The 16,714-nt window shown below is 43.4% G+C and overlaps 1 protein-coding gene across 1 annotated transcript; it reads left to right on the top strand.

Annotated features, from left to right (window-relative positions):
- The first annotated feature begins 6,961 nt into the window (after positions 1-6,961).
- Positions 6,962-15,248, top strand: LOC117415902 (E3 ubiquitin-protein ligase TRIM8). The gene is made up of 6 exons (XM_034026818.3): positions 6,962-7,696; positions 10,660-10,755; positions 11,205-11,438; positions 12,032-12,063; positions 12,713-12,828; positions 13,176-15,248. The coding sequence occupies exons 1-6, from the start codon at positions 7,124-7,126 to the stop codon at positions 13,775-13,777; spliced, it is 1,653 nt and encodes a 550-aa protein (XP_033882709.2). The 5' UTR covers positions 6,962-7,123; the 3' UTR covers positions 13,778-15,248.
- The last annotated feature ends 1,466 nt before the right edge of the window (positions 15,249-16,714 follow it).

Below are 16,714 nucleotides of genomic sequence, written 5' to 3'. Positions count from 1 at the left end.
AATTGAAGAAGGAATCTATGAAAAAGACCTAGGAGTTTATGTTGACTCATCTGGACAATGTGGGGAAGCTATAAAGAAAGGCCAACAAAATGCTCGGATATATAGTGAAAAGTGTTGAATTTAAATCAAGGGAAGTAATGTTAAAACTTTACAATGCATTAGTAAGACCTCATCTACAATATTGTGTTCAGTTCTGGTCACCTCGCTACAAAAAGGATATTGCTGCTCTAGAAAGAGTGCAAAGAAGAGCGACCAGAATTATTCTGGGTTTAAAAGGCATGTCGTATGCAGACAGGCTAAAAGAATTGAATCTATTCAGTCTTGAACAAAGAAGACTACGCGGTGATCTGATTCAAGCATTCAAAATTCTAAAGGGTATAGACAATGTCGACCCAGGGGACTTTTTCAACCTGAAAAAAAGAAACAAGGACCAGGGGTCACAAATGGAGATTAGATAAAGGGGCATTAGAACAGAAAATAGGAGGCACTTTTTTACACACAGAATTGTGAGAGTCTGGAACCAACTCCACAGTAATGTTGTTGAAGCTGACACCCTGGGATCCTTCAAGAAGCTGCTTGATGAGATTCTGGGATCAATAAGCTACTAACAACCAAACGAGCAAGATGGGCCGAATGGCCTCCTCTCGTTTGTAAACTTTCTTATGTTCTTATGTTCCACTGCAGCAGCACATTCATTCTCTAGGTTTGAAAATGCCAGAAGGGAGTGGGAATGTGACGCAAGTTACTGTAAATCTTTACTCATCATCCTCCCTTTTAGAGAAAAGTAACAGGACTTCCTTATTTGGGACGACTGAAATGTACTCCCCCCCCCCCCCCCCCCCCCCCCCCGTGATTAAGTCAACTGATTTTGAACGCTGAAACAGAAAGTGAGTCACTTCCAACACCAGGGCCCTCAAAAGTGTAATCTTTAATTTACTTTTACTTGTTTTAGAACGATGGTGTCATTGAAGACTAATGAGGCTGTAAACTGGAGTTGCAGTTCCCAGAATTATTATTATCTCATTTCAAAATGACTTGACTTGTTGGTTTGGGTTGTGTAATTGTTTGAGGATGTGCAGGACTAGTGTGGGCAGCACAGTGTCTTAAAGGGGCACAACAGCCAAAGTACTGGTTTTTATTTTCTTCTTCTTATTTGCTCTTACTCTGGCCCCTCTCTCTCCCGATCCTTGTTTCTCTCACAATATCCCCCCATCTTTCATTCTTCTCCTCCAGCACTCCTTTCAATGCAATGAATCATCTCGCCTCCCCCTCTTGACAGATTTCCCTTACCACCAAATCTAAAGTTTCATTCACCCTTGCTCTAAAAACCAGCCTCTTCTGACAAGAGTTAATAATACCTTAGCATACTTGTAAAGAGGAAACAATGATCTGCTCAGGGATACTAAGATATTTAGTGAGGGAGTAGTCTCTGAGTGAAGTCATCTGAGAACAAACTTCCCATCCCCAGTACTGCTTTCCTAGAAAAAGTAGAACATCTTGGGGGACTATTCTACTTGTGAGACGTTAAAATATTTAGCATGTTTTTAAAGAGGAGAGCACAGACTGTCACATTACACACACACTGTCATTAGTCTTGTAAATCCCAGTGAATTGCATGATGCCTTTGTGATTTGTCCACCGGGGACTAGTTTGAATCATGTCACTTGTGGCCTAAACTGGATTAAACTGCAGGCCTCCTGGGGTGAAGGTTTGTGTATTAACCACACCACCCCCTCCCTGTCTTTGCTCCTCCCAGTCAGGAGCCTGGGAAGTCTTGCCATGCTGTGATCTTAATGACAGTTCTCCAACAGCCCAGAGCTCATTCAGAACATGACAGGGAAATGTGAAAGGGAATTGTGTGTGAGGAAGAGAGGAGGGGGCAGGTGAGAGGGGGCTGTACCACACTGGACCTGGATGTGTAACACCATGCTCCTGACAGAATCTATAACAAGGCAGGCTAATCTGAGAGAGGAGGGGGCAGTACCACACTGGAACTGGATGTGTAAAGCCATGCTCCTGACAGAATCAATAACAAGCCAGGCTAATCTGAGAGGAGGGGGCAGTACCACACTGGACCTGGATGTGTAACACCATGCTCCTGACAGAATCTATAACAAGCCAGGCTAATCTGAGAGAGGAGGGGGCAGTGCCACACTGGATCTGGATGTGTAACACCATGCTCCTGACAGAATCTATAACAAGCCAGGCTAATCTGAGAGAGGAGGGGGCAGTACCACACTGGACCTGGATGTGTAAAGCCATGCTCCTGACAGAATCTATAATAAACCAGGCTAATCTGAGAGAGGAGGGGGCAGTGCCACACTGGATCTGGATGTGTAAAGCCATGCTCCTGACAGAATCTATAACAAGGCAGGCTAATCTGAGAGAGGAGGGGGCAGTACCACACTGGACCTGGATGTGTAACACCATGCTCCTGACAGAATCTATAACAAGGCAGGCTAATCTGAGAGAGGAGGGGGCAGTACCACACTGGACCTGGATGTGTAAAGCCATGCTGGGAAACGTCAGGCTAATCTACAGAAATACATTGTTTTGCTGCATTTTCCCTCCCAGACTGTTAGCATTATCTACCCCAGAGCTTCCAGCACGAGGAGGGGCTGCGTTTCACTGTTAGCATTATCTACCCCAGAGCTTCCAGCACCAGGAGGCGCTGCGTTTCACTGTTAGCATTATCTACCCCCGAGCTTCCAGCACCAGGAGGGGCTGCGTTTCACTGTTAGCATTATCTACCCCCGAGCTTCCAGGACCAGGAGGGTCTGCGTTTCACTGTTAGCATTATCTACCCCCGAGCTTCCAGGACCAGGAGGGGCTGCGTTTCACTGTTAGCATTATCTACCCCCGAGCTTCCAGGACCAGGAGGGGCTGCGTTTCACTGTTAGCATTATCTACCCCGAGCTTCCAGGACCAGGAGGGGCTGCGTTTCACTGTTAGCATTATCTACCCCCGAGCTTCCAGCACCAGGAGGGGCTGCGTTTCACTGTTAGCATTATCTACCCCAGAGCTTCCAGCACCAGGGGGGGGCTGCGTTTCACTGAAGTGAATGTATTCCATCAACAAAAAGGCACGTCTCAGACACCATGCAGGCCCAGATAGCACATGTGTTTGATCTCATTAGCACACATTTCTGTGCCTTGTGCTATGGGAGGCACATCCAGTGTGCAGCTCTGTGAAACAGCTCTCAGTGCTCTATCATATCACTGTGGAACAGCACACAGCGCTGTGCTATGGGAGGCACATCCAGTGTGCAGCTCTGTGAAACAGCTCTCAGTGCCCTATCATATCACTGTGGAACAGCACACAGCGCTGTGCTATGGGAGGCACATCCAGTGTGCAGCTCTGTGAAACAGCTCTCAGTGCCCTATCATATCACTGTGGAACAGCACACAGCGCTGTGCTATGGGAGGCACATCCAGTGTGCAGCTCTGTGAAACAGCTCTCAGTGCCCTATCATATCACTGTGGAACAGCACACAGCGCTGTGCTATGGGAGGCACATCCAGTGTGCAGCTCTGTGAAACAGCTCTCAGTGCCCTATCATATCACTGTGGAACAGCACACAGCGCTGTGCTATGGGAGGCACATCCAGTGTGCAGCTCTGTGAAACAGCTCTCAGTGCCCTATCATATCACTGCGCTGCGTGCAGTGGATCACCCCCCTTCTCACAGGGGTAAGTTGTGGTGTATGTGGCATTGCCCTTTTAAATCTCCGAGCCCCTCTTTCATGAATCTGTATCATTGTGTATAGGTGTGGTGGTCTTTTGAAATTCCACCCCCTCTACACGCATGCTATGTAGTATTCATTGTTGTTCATCAGCTTGCTCCCTGACTCCAGGCCGCAGCTGTTGTTGCCCTTTTAAATCGGAGTCCTCCCTCCCAGCTGTTTGAAGCAGACAATACAGTAGCATTTATCATCGCAGACATAAAAGATTCCTATCAGTATCACACAGCCTCCTATCCCTGTACTCTGTTCGCATACTAACACACATACAGTACTAAGCATATCACTCTTACTATTACTACTGCTACTGCAATAAGAATAATGAATAACACTTCCAAGACGAAGAGTGGGCTTGTGCATGCGAGTTAGTGCATACAGTACATACACGCGTATACTAACAATACAGATTGTACTCGACAAGGAAAGAATACGGATCTAGGTTTCCAAATACATTACATTGCAGATATACTGGGCAGACCAGACATATACAGTAACTGCATTTTTTTCACAGTTGTAGGTATTTAAAAGCGAAATAGGTTAACACAGGCAGGTGCATCACACAGGGCGAGGCAATCCACACATATGCTGAGGGCGGGCGCGAACCTGGGACCTCTCGTACTAAAGCATAGCGCCGACACCGCTGTATATATATATATATATATATATATATATATATATATATATATATGTATATATATATATATATATACATATATATATATATATACATATATATATATATATATATATATATATATATATATATATACACACATATACATATATATATATATATATATATACACACATATACATATATATATATATATATATATATATATACATATATATATATATATACATATATATATATATATACACACATATACATATATATATATATATATATATATATATATATATATATATATATATATATATATATATATATATATATACAGGCAACACATCCAATTGACTCACTATCACAAATAAAAGCAAACATTTTAAGAGTTGCCCTTTTAAATGGCGAGTCCCCACCACTCCCGTGTAAATGTATCAATGCTGTGACGGATCACGTGATCCTCAGGGGGAGTCAATGTGAGCTGAAGTGAGTCCGCAGCCTCAGTGCTTGCATTCCTCCTCGCAGCGAGATTGCTTAAGCAAGAAAATTATATACATGTATATATAAATATATATAATATATATATATATAAAAGAACATAAGTCATTTTTACAAGTACAGACAGGAGTGTATCAAAAGGAGTTTCGTGGATTCAAAGGACTATTTTGGTTTTAAGGAATTACAAGCGCTGTTGGATTTGTGAAGCTTTTTCTAAAGTTTTTTTTTTTAAGGGGTTGAAAAAATAAACATAGACGTCGCTTTTTTTGTTTTAAAGAGGAAAACAAAATGGCTGATGACAGCAAGCGATAACAAGGACGAACGGAGCGTTCCCCTTTAAGAGAAAAACGGGTTATCCCAATATATTTGTGTTTTATATAGCTTACAACAATACAACGCAACACGAGTAATGCGGTTACTGCCGCTTTGGAAGAAACGTATAGAAATATCTAAAGATATATATTTTTGAAACGGGAGAAAGACGAAAATTGTAAATTACTGCTGGGGGGATTCGATTGCGTTTTTGAAAAAAAAAAAAAAATCGAGGTTTGTGAGTCGAAAATAGATTTCCTCCCACCGTGAAAATACGTTTGATAACGTTTTAATTTGTGAATAATGTATATGTTTTACAATATTTTAAATCTCTCTATATATGTGCATGTATATTTTGGGTAAATATTTGAAAGAAGCGTGTTTTTTTTTTTAGAGTGTGCGATTGACATTCCTTTGTACGCTGAGGGGGTGGATAGGAAAAAATATAAATTAAATATTAAATATATAATAAATGATCTTCTACTTACGATCAGTATATTGTATATATTTATATTTGTAACGAAATGTTTTATATAGATATATATATTAAAACATGTTGAAAATAATGCTTAATGGCAGAGGCCTTGTGTCTAGTTCGAGTTTTTATTTGATCTGATATTTATTACCAAAACCCTGTACTGTCGTTGCTGCTGGCAACCGAGCCTGTAATTGTAGTTATGCTGCAAAGTAAAATTTAAAATGCAATACGACAATATTAATGCTAAGCGAGTATTGATATGTTTAGTGGACAAACTTAACCTAAGAAAATTACTTATTTCTGAATAAAAAAAAAACAGCTAAATAAAACAAATAATGGTGTGTAAGCAGATGTGTATTTAATACTGGTGTAATATATAATCACGCTGATAATATTGGGAATTGTCAGGGTAAATTGTAGCTATGTTTTGGTTCCCAGTCCAGTACGAATAATCAATTATTCTAGAAATACGTAGTTGTGTGACGCCAGGCAATACATACAGTTCTCCCTATATTCGTTTGTAGCGAATACAGACATAGATATTTATGCATTACTGTTTTAAAGGGGGCTGAGTTTGTTTTTCCAAATAAGAAATTCCACTTTTTACAGATCGCATTTCAGTTTTATTTACACGACTTGTTCAGTTGGAAAGAGAAAGTGTTTTTTTGTTTTTGTTTTTTTAGGGCTTGGATTTGATCTTGAAAATTGGTTAGTCTTCTCCTCTTTATGTAAAGGAACAAAAAAGAAACGAAAGCCCGTCGTTTGACGTTTCATATTCATCTATTTATCTACACAAGCCGGCGGTATACCAATGCGCCGTCACAGCTTTTAGGATTTCAATCCAGAATCTTCCAGGTTAGCTATTGCAACACAGAAAGCCTTTTGGATTTTGGGAACCCATAATTGCTCCTTCGACACTGAACCCTAAATGTCTGAGGAAGGGACACTAAAAAGCACAACCACTATTGTTGCACAAGAAAGGCTTTTATGGTTGTTGGTTTAAAGCATCTATTTTTTTATTCATAATTTGGATATATATATATATATAAATAATTAAATAAATAAATAAGCGGCCTTCTTCACTTGGTTTTAATGGAATTTTATTTTGTTTGTTTTCAACCATAAGGGGCTTTTATTCGTAGTGGTTTTTTAAAATTTATTTGGTTTAGTTGGAGTTTTTTAGTAATCATACCGACTGTGTTAATTCTAAAACAAAATTACAGTTTTGTTAATTTGTTGTTTTTAACCCTTCTGTGTGGGGTCTTTTTTTTTAAATATATATATATATATATATATATATATATATATATATATATATATATATATATATATTTTCACTCTCGTCTGTGAAGTGAAAACACAGCTACAACGGGACAGCGGATTTGTTTTCATTCTGTCGGTTGTGTTATTCCACTCGAGTAAAGTAAATCATTAATGCAAAACACAACCAAAAAACCCGAATAAACATTTGAAATGGCGGAAAACTGGAAAAACTGCTTCGAAGAAGAGCTGATTTGCCCGATCTGCCTGCACGTATTTGTGGAACCGATTCAGCTGCCTTGCAAACACAATTTCTGCCGGGGCTGCATCAGCGAGGCCTGGTCTAAAGACACTGGTATGGTCCGCTGCCCCGAATGCAACCACGCCTACAACCAGAAACCCACTTTGGAGAAAAACCTAAAACTGACAAACATTGTGGAAAAATTCAACGCCTTGAACGTGGAGAAAACCCCAACGGTTTTACATTGCATCTTCTGTAGGCGAGGGCCGCCTCTGCCGGCCCAGAAAGTTTGCCTCCGCTGTAACGCTCCGTGTTGCCAGTCTCACGTTCAGACGCACCTACAGCAGCCTTCTTCCAACCCAGGGCACTTGTTAGTGGAGGCCGAGGATGTGCGGGCCTGGAGCTGCCCGCAGCACGACGCCTACAGGCTGTACCATTGCGAAGCCGAGCAGGTGGCTGTTTGCCAGTACTGCTGCTTCTCTCGGTGTGGGGCGAACCACGGCCACTCCGTTTGCGATGTGGAGGTTCGCCGGAACGATATTCGGGTAAGTTATATGTCATGGAAGAATATCATTTTGACAAGAACCTCCCTCTTTCATATGAACTGGGTATAGTAATGATCTGTAGCTGGGGGGCAACGCTGGCCCTTCCAGTCCTGGTCTTTGTTTCAAACCCTGTTATAAATTGTTTAAGTGAACCAATGAAACCTCCACCCGGACCCTGAAGTGTTAATGATACATCATGTTTCCTGTCAAACCTGGAGTGGAGTGGCCTTGACCGTACAGGTGCGTCATCTAGAGAAGGGTATGTGACCTGGCTAAAGAGAAGTGTGATGAAACAGCAGGCAGCATGCAACCATGTGTGATGCAGTAAAGGTCCTTACTAAATAGCCCAACCCATGTAAGCAGGCTGTAACTTTTAGCTGCCTGCCCCAAGGGACCCAATATAATCCAATACTGTACATGGCTTTAATCCACGGGGCGCTGCCTTCAAGCTCAGCTCAGTCCTGTATTTAAGGTGCAAATCGACACTAACATTTTCCAATGACGTGCACAAAACAAAGTTACTGACAGGTTTGATCTGGTCATCCAGATTGTCAGTTTCCTTGTGATACTTGAGTCGCTATATTTGTATTTGTAAGAAGGAACCGTTTTAAACAACCACTCAGTTCTTTGTGTACCTTAAGGGGTTAATCTGTGTTCCTGAATTCTTTCTGTAGATTTTCTAGGGGCTTTCCTTGGGGACAATGTTTAAAAAGGAGTTGTCAGGTTTGCTTAGTAACTGGTGTGAATTTCCTTCAGAGGAATGCGTTTCGGATTTCCAATGTGTCACACCTCCAGACAGAGCCAGGCAGGGGCACAGCGCTGTTACCCAGAGCAGCTGCTGAATGCCTCCTGCTTGTTTGCAATAGCAGATTGCATGACTCAGCCTGAGAGCTGTTCTGTGACTGAAGCATGCTTCTGTTAGTGTTAACCCCCCTAGAATATTAGTTTAACCCACTAAACGCTAGGTAGAGAGATTTGCATGTCCCACAGATGAGTGTCCTGTGTCAATTCTAAACTCCATGAGGATGTTGGAGTAGGTTGGCATCTGGATTTTCCAGTGGTCAGGTCCACTGCTGACCGCTGGAAAATCCTGAGGTGTTCAAGCAAACAAAAATAAATAAATACAAAGTGTATTGAATAATATTTTATTTCAGGCATTAGCGTGTAGAATATGTTATCCCTTATTTTCACTAAAATAGAGAGGATATACAGTACAGTGCAAAAGTTTTAGGCAGGTGTGAAAAAATGCTGTAAAGTAAGAATGCTTTCAAAAATAGACATGTTAATAGTTTATAATTATCAATTAACAAAATGCAAAGTGAGTGAACAGAAGAAAAATCTACATCAAATCAATATTTGGTGTGACCACCCTTTGCCTTCAAAACAGCATCAATTCTTCTAGGTGCACTTGCACACAGTTTTTGAAGGAACTCGGCAGGTAGGTTGGCCCAAACATCTTGGAGAACTAACCACAGTTCTTCTGTGGATTTAGGCAGCCTCAGTTGCTTCTCTCTCTTCATGTAATCCCAGACAGACTCGATGATGTTGAGATCAGGGCTCTGTGGGGGCCATACCATCACTTCCAGGACTCTGTGTTCTTCTTTACGCTGAAGATAGTTCTTAATGACTTTCGTTGTATGTTTGGGGTCGTTGTCATGCGGCAGAATAAATTTGGGGCCAATCAGATGCCTCCCTGATGGTATTGCATGATGGATAAGTATCTGCCTGTACTTCTCAGCATTGAGGAGACCATTAATTCTGACCAAATCCCCAACTCCATTTGCAGAAATGCAGCCCCAAACTTGCAAGGAACCTCCACTGTTGCCTGCAGACACTCATTCGTGTACCGCTCTCCAGCCCTTCGGCGAACAAACTGCCTTCTGCTACAGCCAAATATTTCAAATTTTGACTCATCAGTCCAGAGCACCTGCTGCCATTTTTCTGCACCCCAGTTCCTGTGTTTTCGTGCACAGTTGAGTTGCTTGGCCTTGTTTCCACGTCGGAGGTATGGCTTTTTGGCCGCAAGTCTTCCATGAAGGCCACTTCTGACCAGACTTCTCCGGACAGTAGATGGGTGTACCAGGGTCCCACTGTTTTCTGCCAATTCTGAGCTGATGGCACTGCTGGACATCTTCCGATTGCGAAGGGAAGTAAGCATGATGTGTCTTTCATCTGCTGCAGTAAGTTTCCTTGGCCGACCACTGCGTCTACGGTCCTCAACGTTGCCTGTTTCTTTGTGCTTCTTCAAAAGACCTTGGACAGCACATCTGGAAACCCCTGTCTGCCTTGAAATTTCTGCCTGGGAGAGACCTTGCTGATGCAGTATAACTACCTTGTGTCTTGTTGCTGTGCTCAGTCTTGCCCTGGTGTATAACTTTTGACAGTAAACTGTCTTCAGCAACCTCACCTTGTTAGCTGAGTTTGGCTGTTCCTCACCCAGTTTTATTCCTCCTACACAGCTGTTTGTTTCAGTTAATGATTGTGTTTCAACCTACATATTGAATTGATGATCATTAGCACCTGTTTGGTATAATTGTTTAATCATACACCTGACTATATGCCTACAAAATACCTGACTTTGTGCAAGTGTACCTAGAAGAATTGATGCTGTTTTGAAGGCAAAGGGTGGTCACACCAAATATGGATTTGAATTAGATTTTTCTTCTGTTCACTCACTTTGCATTTAGTTAATTGATAAATATATTCTATTAACATGTCTATTTTTGAAAGCATTCTTTACAGCATTTTTTCACACCTGCCTAAAACTTTTGCACAGTATTGTATATATTTTTTTAAAATACATGGAGAAGATAAAAATGCATTTGGCTTATTAATAAACAGTTTGCCATTGTGTACGTTCTATTTGGGCAGTTTCTCCTAACATACTTTGAGATGCAGGGCTGAACCACGCTCTGAGTGTGTTGATTGGTTGATTTGATGCATGTCATTTTTCTCATTTACAGCAAATGTTAATGAAACAGCAGGACCGCGTAGAGGAGAGGGAGCAGGACATCGAAGACCAGATCTACAAGCTGGAGTCTGATAAGAGGCTCGTGGAGGTAGGGCTCACATGCTTCCCTTTTGGTTCTTTTAAAAAGAAGATTTCCTTTTCTCATTTGGCTTGTGAGAGAGAAGCAAGCAGGAAAGCTTCTGTTGTGACACATTCCATCTGGCTGTTTATTTATAGTGGTTTTGGTGAAAGGCTTTTTTGGGTTACAATTAGAACGCTGCAGAAGCAGAACTGAAAGATTTCCTGCCTTGCGTGTAAACTCTGATGGGGTTGTGGGTAGGGTTAGGGGTCAGGGTCGAGGCTGTAGGGTCAGGGTTGTGGTTGAGGGTTCAAGGAGAACACAGTATATGCTGTTGTTCAATAACATTCCTTGTGTTCTTAATGCATGATATAGAAGAGTCGTGCCTCTTCATACTGTGTGCTGGTTTGAGAGGGAGGGCAGTCCCTGTGGGGTGCCTGTGCTCTCGCTCTCTCTCCAACTCTCCTGCTCTCCTGCAGGACAAGGTGCAGCAGCTGAAGGAGGAGGTGCGGCTGCAGTACCAGAAGATGCAGCAGCTCCTGGAGGAGGACCTGGGTAAGACCCTGGAGATCCTGGACAAGGCACGCTCCAAATTCTGCGAGGAGAACTCCTCTCAGGCCCTGCAGCTGAACGAGCGGCGCCAGGAGGCCAAGAAACTGCTGAGCTCTGTGCAGGTGGTGTTGGACAAGACTGAGGACATCAACTTCATGAAGGTGTGCAAACAAACCCTTTACTTTTTATTTTTATTTATTTATTTATTTATTTATTTATTTATTTATTTATTTATTAAATTTAGTCATCGCCAATGTTTTTTTTTACCCCGGTTTTCTCCCCAATTTGGAATGCCCAATCGTAATTTGTATCCCGGTTCACCGCTGCAACCCCCCGGCGACTCGGGAAACGGAGGCTGGAACACGAGTCCTCCGAAACGTGCTCCTGCCAATCCGTCATGTTGCGCACTGCGGATCCACAGTGAGGACACCAGACCTACACACAGTTCTGTTGGCTCCACTGCAGACCCTTTATTAAAGACAATAGTCCTGTATGCAGTTTTATTTTGGCAAACACTGCTGCAGCTATCCTGCTCTCCTCATAAGTGTCAGGGATTTTTCTTTTTGAATTTCCTTCGATGCAGAAGTGCTACGGTCAGCTTCTGTTTCTTTCTTGATTTCATTTGAAACCGTTTTCATACTTTATAAAAAATAAAAACTGTTTTGAAATGACAACTGAAATACAATTGCATTTAGTGTTCATATGACATTTGCTTATTTCTCTTTTTTTTTTTTTTTTTTTTTTTTTTTTTTAGAACACAAAGTCTGTGAAAATCTTAATGGATAGGTAAGCTTATTATTATTATTATTATTATTATTATTATTATTATTATTATTATTTATTTGGCAGATGGCTTTATCCAAGGCGAGTTACCGGTGTTATAGGGTAGTACAAGGTTACAGTGCAAGAACAATATTTAAGTACAGTGTAGTTACAGTAAGTGCAAATGCTACTAGAATACAATATGATAAGAAGTAATAATTTCGGATTAAGACCATTTGTATCTTCAATGACATAATAGTAGTGCAAGGTTAGTGCATCAGCTGAGCGTCCAGTAACGTGGAGCTGAGGTCAGGCAAGTCCAGTGCAGAGCAGGAGGGGAGGATCAAGAGATCTACAAGTGCATCTAAACAGGTGGGGCTTGAGGAGGCGACGGAAAGCAGTCCTGAAGTTCTCCGGTAGCTGGTTCCACCACAGAGGGGCTAAGGAAGAGAAGGAGCGGGCACGGCAGGATGGAGAGTAGAGGGAGGGCATGACCAGTCGGCCAGTAGAGGAGGAGCGGAGAGGGGGGTAGGGAGACATGAGGGATTGGAGGTAGGAGGGGGCAGTGTGGTGAAGAGTGCGGTAGGCAAGAAAATAAAAAATCTTCTATCAGTACATTTATTGAAGAAACCAAACCAGTGACCCAATTTGATGTTTTTTCTCTTTCTGGCAGAACCCAAACCTGCACAGGCAGTGGACTGCCTCCTTACAAAGTGGGTCACCTTAACTCCAAACTCTTCCTCTCTGAGATCTCTAAAAAAGAGAAGAATCTGCGCAAGATGCTGGAAGGTGAAACGTTAGACTAGTCTGTTTCTGGGGTTTATCTACTCCCATAGATGTGCCATTCCCCTTACAGTGTGCCCCAGGTGCTTTCTGTTAGCTAAACTCTGGGCCAGATTTGGGCTAGTCAGAGTCAGGAATGGTCCTGGCACATTATTGACTCATTAATGTGAATGAACTAGCTGTGCAGCACAGTGTGGTCTAGGGCTCAGTTTGATTCCTGGAAAGAGAGCAGCGTGATCTAGTGCGCCTTCGTTTCTTCACTAGCAGCTAAAACTAGAAGTGATCTGTTGAATCTCGGGGCGCTTTGTTTTGTGAATCTCTGACACGGCTTTCCCCTTCTGTTTTCCTCTCAGCCCCCTTTAGTGCTCCAGCTCACTTCCTTCAGAGCATTCCCACCTACCCTTGCAGCCTGAGCAGCTCTGGAGCAGAGAAACGCAAGCACTCCACAGCCTTCCCGGAAAACAGCAACTTCCTGGAGCCTCCTTCGGGGGCGGTGGGCAAGCAGTACCTGGGCCAGGGCTCCCCGTCGGGGGAGGGCCAGTCCACACAAGCCATGGTGCCTTGCAGCTCCACGCAACACATGGTGGGACTCGGCAGCAGTGGCGCCCAGGCCGTGCATTCCAGCTCCGTGTTCCCCCCGCACTACCCCAGCGGGGGCTCCTCCCAGCAGCCAGTGCTCTCGCAGTACGGGGCGGGCCGCAAGATACTGATGTGCACGGTGGACAACTGCTACTGCTCCGGAGTGCCTTCCGTGTCAAACCACAGCGGCCACCCACCCTACCCGAGGTCCAGCTCCTTCCCCTGGACTGTGAGCTCCCAGGAGTACTCGCACCCCCTCCCGCCCGCCCCCGGGCTGTCCGTGCGCGACTGGATCGACGCCTCGCAGACACACAGGCACCCCGACTTCTACGGGCTCTACGGCCAATCTTCCACTAAACACTACGTCACCAGTTAACCATAAATAAAAAATAGATTAAAAAATAAAGAAATAAAAGATGACTTCAGCATAGTGTGCATCCATGAGACTTACACGTGCCTCCTTTTCCAAATCAAATCCCACTTGTTTCCGTTGCTCTCAGTAGGGATTTTCGTTGTATGTTTTGAGCTACAGGAAAGGGGAAGGTTTTGTCATCATGGTTTTTAATGGGGGGGTGTTTTGGACAGCTTTTCATGTCAGCTGCCAGCATTCCAGTTGACATGTTTCCAGTTATTTATGGTGTTATGGGTTCTATTAGTGAGTTAGTCATGGTGTCGCACAGCTGGTTCCAATTGAGCCCTAACTATTGCCCCTGCCTCCCCACACACAAGATTCATGTTATTTGCGGTGGCCCAATGCAATGAAGTCCAATATAATCATGTTTGATGAATGAAAATGTATTCTAAACTTAAATGTACATTTTGTGACTGATCATCAAAGCAGATAGCTAACGAGTAGTGTCAAGGTGCAGCAGTCCTGTTCCCCTCTTCCTCATGCACAAGTTTGAAGATTACAGGAGAGGAACCTTTTGTGTGCTGCACCTTAATACTGCTGGTAAGTGCTCATGCATACTGTGAAATAACTTGACTTATTCATCAGTCATTAATTAGATTCAACTTTTAAAAACAACTTAATATGTTGGACATGTTGGGCAGAATCAATTTTCAGATATTGGTTTCTTAATGCTGTACTTGCAACACATACTTTAAATTTAGATTACATCTAGATAAAGACAAGGATTAATCCCAAATCTGTTCACTGCAGCGACCCATAGAGAAGGGCTGAAAACTCCCCTTCAACAGGATTGCTTTCTGAATCCATGTGGTTTTTGGTTTGACTGTGAAAAGGACTCTTCAACTGTTAACTTCATGAACTCTTTCCTGTTTCATGCTTTTATTTTTTCGTAAGGTGAGCTCACATGGAAATGCAAACCTCAGTTGGAACGATGTGCTTTTGGAGTGAACAGGCCAGTCATGAGGACTGCGAAAGCAGTGCCGCTGGGAATGTTGAAAGCAGGAGACTTGCAGACCGCATGGCCAGGAAGATTGGTTCAGGGTCTGTGCTTGATGCTGTTTTTAGTACTTCCTGCAGGTCAATGTCACTTACTTGCTGCACCAAGCACTCCGCTGGTGTGACTACGTGTTTGCAGGTGGGAGCACTCCGAGTGTGAACGGTTCAGAAAGAGAGAGAGTGTTGGGATGGGTAGGTTAAAAAGGTAAAGACATTTTTCATACATTTTATATAAAGAAAAAATCAAAAGGCTTTTGATCTGCTTGACTGATATAAAACAAAATAATCAATGAACATGTATTTAAAGAAGAAAAATATTTGGTTGAGGGAGAAAATGTGGCTTGTATACAATTTTTTTTTGTAAATATTTGTGAAAACAACATGGGATGTGATTTGAAAAAAAAACAATTCAAAATAAACGATGTGGTTTTAAAAAGCACTGCAAAGTGATGTGGTAGCCATTGTGCATTTCAAACAGCCAGAGGCATGTCTGCTGGGTGAGAGGATTGTGCCTGCCTAACCTTTACATCATGAGCTCTTGGGAATGAAAGATGTTCCAAGTTCCTGACAGCCCTTATGTACACACGGGCTCTGTGTGTGTGTCTGCACCCTCCCAGTACACCCAGGCTGTCTGTGTGTGTGTGTGTGTGTGTGTGTGTGTGTGTGTGTGTGTCTGCACCCTCCCAGTACACCCAGGCTGTCTGTGTGTGTGTGTGTGTGTCTGCACCCTCCCAGTACACCCGGGCTCTGTCTGTGTGTGTGTGTGTGTGTCTGCACCCTCCCAGTACACCTGGGCTCTCTGTGTGTGTGTCTGTACCTTCCCAGTACACCCAGGCTCTCTGTGTGTGTGTGTCTGCACCCTCCCAGTACACCCAGGCGCTCTGTGTGTGTGTGTCTGCATCCTCCCAGTACATCCAGGCTCTGTGTGTGTGTGTGTGTCTGCACCCTCCCAGTACACCCAGGCTCTCTGTGTGTGTGTGTCTGCACCCTCCCAGTACACCCAGGCGCTCTGTGTGTGTGTGTGTGTCTGCATCCTCCCAGTACATCCAGGCTCTGTGTGTGTGTGTGTGTCTGCACCCTCCCAGTACACCCAGGCTCTCTGTGTGTGTGTGTGTGTGTCTGCACCCTCCCAGTACATCCAGGCTCTGTGTGTGTGTGTGTGTGTGTCTGCACCCTCCCAGTACACCCAGGCTCTCTGTGTGTGTGTGTGTGTGTGTCTGCACCCTCCCAGTACATCCAGGCTCTCTGTGTGTGTGTGTGTGTGTGTGTGTCTGCACCCTCCCAGTACACCCAGGCTCTGTGTGTGTGTGTGTGTGTGTGTGTGTCTGCATCCTCCCAGTACATCCAGGCTCTGCGTGTGTGTGTGTCTGCACCCTCCCAGTCCTATCATTCTTTCCAGGTACAGAGGTTTGCAGTACTAGGCCATTCTGTTGAGAATTGGTTATTTAGCCAATCCAAGTTTTTTTTTTTTTTTCATTTTTGTATATAACCAGTATGACAGTGATGTAACAGATCTACTGCAGTTGGGATTGAATCAGAGACCCAGAGACATTGGTATTTAATATGTAAAAGAAACTCCTATGGGTTAGTTGTAAAATCCCTTCTGTTTTGCTCCCTGCAGAAATCTGTCCTTCGGTCACAAATAATTATTTCCATTTTTAGACATTTTGAAACAGTTTGTGGATTTCGAGAAGTTGCCCTGCTTTAACTTTGGGGAAAAAGAGTGCACTGTGCAGCAGTGTAATAGAGTGCGCTGTGCAGCAGTGTAATAGAGCGCACTGTGCAGCAGTGTAACAGAGTGCACTGTGCAGCAGTGTAACAGAGCGTGCTGTGCAGCAGTGTAATAGAGCGCGCTGTGCAGCAGTGTAATAGAGCGCGCTGTGCAGCAGTGTAATAGAGCGCGCT

Source organism: Acipenser ruthenus, chromosome 7 (assembly GCF_902713425.1).
Source record: "Acipenser ruthenus chromosome 7, fAciRut3.2 maternal haplotype, whole genome shotgun sequence".
NCBI lineage: Eukaryota > Metazoa > Chordata > Actinopteri > Acipenseriformes > Acipenseridae > Acipenser > Acipenser ruthenus.
This window is presented reverse-complemented; position numbering and strand designations above follow the sequence as displayed.

Bases quoted from the DNA above. Each gene is read 5' to 3' on its own strand.
- LOC117415902 (XM_034026818.3), top strand. From the start codon at position 7,124: ATGGCGGAAAACTGGAAAAACTGCTTCGAAGAAGAGCTGATTTGCCCG. The intron at 10,756-11,204 runs GTAGGGCTCACA...GCTCTCCTGCAG, and splicing joins CTGATAAGAGGCTCGTGGAG to GACAAGGTGCAGCAGCTGAA. The intron at 11,439-12,031 runs GTGTGCAAACAA...TTTTTTTTTTAG, and splicing joins AGGACATCAACTTCATGAAG to AACACAAAGTCTGTGAAAAT.